Source organism: Schistocerca gregaria, unplaced genomic scaffold, assembly GCF_023897955.1.
Source record: "Schistocerca gregaria isolate iqSchGreg1 unplaced genomic scaffold, iqSchGreg1.2 ptg000875l, whole genome shotgun sequence".
Classification (NCBI taxonomy): Eukaryota; Metazoa; Arthropoda; class Insecta; order Orthoptera; family Acrididae; genus Schistocerca; species Schistocerca gregaria.
In genome coordinates, this window is record NW_026062236.1 from 146,503 (window position 1) to 153,597 (window position 7,095).

At 36.6% G+C, this 7,095-nt stretch overlaps 1 protein-coding gene across 2 annotated transcripts; it reads left to right on the forward strand.

Annotated features, from left to right (window-relative positions):
* The first annotated feature begins 1,419 nt into the window (after positions 1–1,419).
* On the forward strand, positions 1,420–4,638 carry LOC126323934 (uncharacterized). Of its 2 annotated transcripts, XM_049994859.1 has the most exons (4): positions 1,702–1,826; positions 1,970–2,080; positions 2,173–2,407; positions 2,512–4,638. In XM_049994859.1, exons 2-4 carry the CDS (start codon positions 2,023–2,025, stop codon positions 4,529–4,531), a joined length of 2,313 nt encoding a protein of 770 aa, XP_049850816.1. In that variant the 5' UTR covers positions 1,702–1,826; positions 1,970–2,022; the 3' UTR covers positions 4,532–4,638. The 2 variants fall into 2 exon arrangements, with proteins under 2 accessions (XP_049850815.1, XP_049850816.1); XM_049994858.1 differs by having other exon boundaries at positions 1,420–2,080.
* The last annotated feature ends 2,457 nt before the right edge of the window (positions 4,639–7,095 follow it).

Here is a 7,095-nt window from a genome sequence, read left to right on the forward strand (position 1 = left end):
TGAGATTACTAAAGAGCTAAGCGACCATCTTTGTTTGAATATGATTTTACATGAGTCGGCTTAAACGATATAGATAATTTCTTCGTCTTGCTCAACATTGCTTGGAGATTATTTTTATTTATTATTAGTAAACTTTTGATAGCAGAACAGCTAAATGTATGGAAAAATGTACCAGAGCATAATATGACGATGTTTATGAATTTTACTTGATTTTGCCTCAAACGCATTTTCTAGGATTTGAAATAGGTTTCAAATAGCGAACAGCAACAATATTCACAAATTTCCATTATGAGAATATATAATATAGAAATTTTCGTATTTTAGGTTGTTTTTGTAACTGCATATTTAACTCACTAACTCAATGTTTCGAAATTCTAACATATAAATTATTTTTAATAGTCAATAAAAACCATTTTATCAAAATTGTCGTTTTCAAATCAAGGTAACACTTTTTCTGTAGTTCAGTTATTCTGGTGACCATATTTTTCATACTGTCAATACTCACCGTACTTTTAATCTATATTTCCATATTGTGTAAATTGTAAAACACCATCGTTCTAGATTTGAGCTCGATTCTGAGGTTCAAGGTGCTTTGTCATCGATTATGTGAGCATACAATAATAATCAATCAAAAAAGCACATAAGATGGCATACAGGAGAAAGTTTATGGTCATGTCTTACGATACGCAAATAGCCAGATGAAGTATCACATAGATGTAGCTGTTATTCGGTTAATGAGTTCTGATTCTGAAAAACTAAGTAGCAATCCTGTCGTGGCAGGTGTCGCCGTTTTATTAGACAGATCTAGTTTCTTCAATAGATTGTAGCCCTACATACAGAAATATAGTATCAAATTGCCTCAGGTGAAACTGAAACTAAAAAAGGCTTGACGCAGTAATTTATCACAAGGCAAAAATGTGGTTTGAGGAAGTAAATCAAAGTCGAAAACAACTTTCTCACATGGATGCCGGGATGTGTTATTTTGCCCATAATATTTATTTATATTAAGCTTTTGGAATTCGCAGCTTTGAGGTTTTTAGATTTAGAAATAACGACATGCCAATCATTAAGGTTTAGACTTTTAGTTATAGTAGATATCAAGCCGTTCATATTGACGAAACACATTGGGCAATTAATTCATGTTTGTAGGCTGTTTTTGGTAAATACTTGAATAATTGAAAATAAAGGTTAAGAATTGAAAATCTGAAATACAAAAAATACTGAATCAGCTTTTTCGCTTCTAAAAAACTGCTCTGCGACTTTTTGATTATACATTTTATATTTATGTATATTTTTAATGTTTCTAAATATAGATCATCAAATGTGTAGTAACTATGCTCTCTATCAAGTGTTTTCTAATTAATAATTAAAACAATTAGAAAATTAACTTCTCGTAATTTTTAAACTATTTTTTTTCTCACAACTTTTTACCATCATTGAAAAATAATATTGAAACTAGAAAACGTGATGTGAAATGCTGGTCTACATGTTTGAGATATAATTGAGCTTATTTCTTAATGATTTTGAATAAAAATTGTATATTATTTACATAACAGGTTAATTTTTACACTGTTTTACGTTTATTAGACATATTTTACGAGACTTCTGAATTGATAGGATGCTCACTCACGTAGTAAATTTTGGATTGAAATTTCAAGAAAATCCCAAGTCTTTATAAAATGCTCTATGAAATCTAATATTGCATTAAATGTACAGTTAAGTTGTTATAAATGCTTTGGTCCCACAAGCCATACAATTATGCCACATACTAGTGCTTGGCTGTGATTAATATATTGGTTACTTTATAGTGAACAGCTAAACAGGTCGTGCGTTTTCAACTTTATAAGAAAATAGATGGTTAAGTCTCTCAAAATAAGAGCATTTCTACAATTAAACAAGAAACATTCGTAAATTTTGATGAATTTAATATTGTGAACTGAGTTTCAGCCTTTCCTTTGCAAATAACTAGGACTTTACTATATAGTTCCTCACTCTGATAGTAGATAGACCGCTTACTTCGCTATGTCTAAGTTTCTTATCGTTCTATCCTTACTAATTTTAAATATTTCTTACATTGGTGGTATGCGCTTCTTTCAGTTTTTGAAATTCGAATTGCGGAGTGTTGAATTGATTTTAGATGAAATTACTAATAATTTATTAATTTAAATTTAGTGCTCTGTCATCGTGGACCATCGGACACTCCGATCTCCACTATCGAGCCTCCATACGAAAAGACGGAACATCCGTTTCCGCCTCAGTTGGACTTATGGGGAAAGAATAGAACCAGTTACCCGACTAATGCCCATTGGACTAATTTCGTTTTGGAAGATGGTGATTTACCAGGAGCACCTCTACCATTTGTTATGCACGCGCTTGCAGATGGTCCGGTTTTGAGTTATCCGCATATGTAGGTTATCAGGCATTCAGGCACCGATAAAAGGTGCATGCTATTAATACCGTAGTTATTTTTAAGAGCTAACATTAGCATTCCCTCTACTTTGTATACAATAGAACTTGTGACTCTGCGACGTGCTTTGCAATGCCTACACTTGACTTTAAGGCGAGTGCTTCTGAAATTACAGAGTCGTCTTCTCATTATGTAGCGGATTTTGACGAACTTTCTTTGACAATGCAATGGTCGCCGTCTTCATCCCCTAAATCCAGGCATTATATGAGGATGAACGCTAACGCGAACGACGGGATGAACGCTAACGCGAACAGGGGCAGTAGAACGAGAACAGCCGGTAGAGGTAACAGATCTGACCATAGTCGTGGACATAGGTCTGGTGATAGTGCCTCTGATCTGAGATCAGTAGAGGTGAACCGATCTCGCTATTCAGCAAGATCAGGATCGTCATATTCGTCGGCAGAAGATTGTTCGGAAATTATTTGTGGAATTCCAAGCGACTATTTGACAGTGCATGCCGTTTATGGTTCTCCGTACATGACGTTGAAGTATGGTGGACTTACTCCAGTCTTTACTTCTCCAAACTCTATTGAAAAGGTCAATGATCAAAATTCAGACAAATCTTTCACAGGCACGAGATTCAGCGTAACTTTTAACACCGGAAATCGTTACATCATTTATGTATTGAACGGCTCTATTACTCTGGACTGGGAAGGTAATAAATTGGTGTCTAAAAGCCGTTATAGTGGTGTAATACGTGTGGCAGTTGCCAATACAGACGATATAGAAGAATTGTTAGATGAGCACGTTACTCCTTACCCAATCGCGGGTAAGATTTCAACTAGTTTTTCAGGTGATAATGGAGAAATTGTATTTGACTGGATTACTGAAGGTGATGGGGATGATGATGATTTGCTCATGTTGACGCTGCCTCATCACCGTCAGTGCCTGGAGAACAAGGACTTTCTGCAGCCCAAGTGGTCATCTCTTAAGGGTGACATGCTCGGTATACTGGGATCAAAATGGAAAATGATTGAGCCTTTGACAAAGATTGAATTCCGAGCGCCGCGAGGGATTAGTCAGGACAAGTTAGATGACGTCAAAGCAGCTATAGTAGACGATTTGGCAGAAGTCCCTATTCCGACTGACACGTATTCATTTGGTAAAGTGTCAGCACGATATGCGCGACTTGCTCTTATTGCAGATGAGGTAGGAGATACCAAATCTCTTGACGAGTATTTGAGTCGATTAGAGTCTTCCTTGACTCCTTGGCTCAGTAATAGCAATGAAAACAAGTTGCTGTACGATACCAGTTGGGGTGGCATCATTTCTACATTTGGGAGGGACGACTCGGGAGCAGAGTACGGTCAGGGCTGGTATAACGATCAGCACTTCCACTGGGGTTATTATCTTTATTCATCAGCAGTTTTGGCAAAATTCAAGCCAGAATGGGGCAATCAGTATAAGGAAGCCGTTAATGCGTTGGCAAGAGCCATTGCCAATCCATCACCAGATGACGAATATTTCGTTACTACTCGTTATAAGGATTGGTATGTTGGACATTCATGGGCATCAGGTTTGTTCCCGTTCGGCGATGCGAAAAATCAAGAATCCACATCTGAGTCGGTTAACGGATATTATGGTCTTTATCTATGGGGCTTGGCAATCAATGATGAGCATATTAAGAATTGGGGTCGCCTTCTGTTGGCAACAGAAATACGCTCTAGCAAGCTGTATTGGCAAATTCCTTCAAAGGAGGACAGCGTCTACCTGCCCCCTTTTACCGATAATACGTGTGTTGGGATTGTATGGTGCACAAAGGTTGATTATACCACCTGGTTCGGAAACCAAGTAGAATACATTCATGAGATTCAACAGATACCCTTTACTCCTATAAGTGAAGAGCTGTTAGGTAAAGAGTGGATAGAAGTTGAATATCCGGATGTAGCGTCAGGGTTGACCAGAGAAGATCCACCTATTCAAGAAGGCTGGAAAGGATTTATCTATATGACTCAGTCTATCATAGACAAGGAGGGCGCTTGGAATAATGCCAAAGGCTTGACTGCCTACGACAATGGAAACTCCAAGTCGAATACTTTATACTTCATCGCTACTCGGGATTGACCTTTGACCACATGAATTTTGGCCTAAAATGTATTACATGATGTTGGTATTCAATTTTTTAGAGTATACATAATGTATTAAACACAAACAAGATTTCACTTTTTAAATCCAATTTTTTTTTTTTGAAAGGATTTCATAGAAAACAACACGCGACACCACATACATACACATGTAAACCCGTTATCACAGTCTAATGGTAGCAACTGCTCAAATGCCATCAGCACTAATATTTTTGATAAAATGCATAACAAATGTAAAGTATCATTCGAAGATAATAATAATGAGCTCAAATGACAAGAGCGGAGGAGATATTACCTAGTCTCAGATTTCCCAGCTCTAGCACTCAGTTTATCTAGTAGTGTCAGTTTCAGCCGTAACTAAAAAATAAGATAACGCTTATCTTATAGAATGTTTCAGTTCAAAGAACCAGTTGGTCAGGAGTAGGATGTAAATTTGATCGACGTCATGTCCAACTATATTATGTTATCATCACGTCGTCCATATTGCAGTTTTCCATATCGAAGTATTACGTGTTCATTTGTTGAAATTATCGAATTAATAATAACATCGTGTAGAGGAGGACTATGCACCCATATATAGGCGTTATATATCAGAATGCATGTGTTTTTCACTAGGCAGCTTAGTTGATATGTATCAAAGAAAATGGTATGTTCTACGATATTTTGCATATGTAAACAGAAGGCCATATTATATATAGCGAACATGTGGAAATAAAAGAAATATACATTTATTTACAGAAATAGGGGGTTGCAGTATAATATTATATAGGTATGCTATAGATAGGGGAATCGCAAAATATGTAAAATAACACATACAGAATTCATGTTGCGCTCTTCATCGAGCAGTTTAGCGAATACAAATTTTATACAGAAAAATAACAGCAGTATTTCACAGTGTTGTAATTCTGTGGGTGTTTTAACGCTATATTGCTAATACTATCGCTAGTAAACCGCCTTTTTTGATTTTCCCAGTTTTGGTGAATTATATCGAATTCCTATCCAGATTTGCAATAAAAAACTGACTCGCATTAATGAAATTATATTTTTGTCCATTATTAATTGTACCTATAAATCGTACTGCTAGTCTCCATGAAGGTTCTACTGACTTCGATCTTCTTTTTTTCGGTAATATGTCTGTCTATGCTAGGTAGCGCATACGGTCATGCATACTCCTTCATGCCTAGCGCCAGGCAGGCAACATGTGCTGCTTTCGACAAATACGACAGTGAACCTGAGAAGAACTTACCACCTGGTGCATGTCGTGACTCATTTCTGAAGGTCTATGAAAAAAGCCCTACTGATGCAACCGAGATGTATAATACAAAGCAACAGGTGAATAATGTCTTGCTCACCTCAAACTACTTTATAATAGATGAAGTGAAAAAAGTTGTTCCAGATGGATTCTTATGCTCTGCAGGATCCACGGGTGATAGTTCAGGTGATAGGAGTGGGTTATCGATAGTAGGTGACTGGATTCCCCAACCATTGAGAACAAGCGTTCAATCACCATCGAATCTCTTGTCCTACGATGTTGAACATTGTGCGACAGCCCCACATCATGATAGCTATTGGTTGTTCTATGTGACGAAAGAATCCTACGATTACAGCAAAACTTTGAATTGGAGCGATCTTGAATTGATTGATATTAGACCAGGACAAGCTACTAATAAGTTGTATGGACCTGTCTTAGGAACTGCCTTCTCTCAGATTTTTGTAAACTTCAATGCTAGGTTGTTGTGCAGTGTGAAAGAGATGTATAGATTTCACCTAGAACTTCCAGTGAGAAGCAGTCGCTACATACTTTATTCTTATTGGCAGCGTTTTGACAGTACTGAATTCTTTGCCAACTGTGCTGACATAGTAATGGTTTCATAATTTTTATGGTGCTCGCCTGATAACTTTGTCAGACTTATTATGATTTAATAAAGTAACAAGAACTTTTATTATTGGGCTAAAAGGTTATTGATTTTGTTTGTGACGTACAAAAAGTCTTTGTGCCGCTTGGCCTGCGTTTAAGCATATTTTGCATGAACAAACGTCGTTCATGAGTGAATGTAACGACACAGAGGATTGAGAGTTATAGCACACTGCAAGAATATAGGATAAATGTATACATAAAGAGGAAGGTGGTTTATTGCGTGTGGAGGAGGAAAAATACATACTAAAGGGCGTATCGAACGGAAATGAGATATACATGTAAAAAAAAACGTATAGATATAAGAAGGATTGATGGGAGTAAGCGAGGGAAGTACAAGAAAAGAAGAAAGGTGTGTGAGAACGGCACAGTACATATTAAATGAGTATTAATTAATAAGTTTACGCTACAAAACATGTCAAACGCTTGTTGACCCTATATTGTGTAGAAAATGCGGCTTCCTTGCGTTAGAGCTCTTTTGTTAATTAGTCTTTTTTGTTAAAACTTGATCATATATATCGCGTTGTCATCTGCGTTATGTTACAAAAATGCATCTACAACATTGTACGTGAGATTAGTCAATATATCTAACACTGGCAACGCCCTCTGTATATCTAATTCATGTTTGC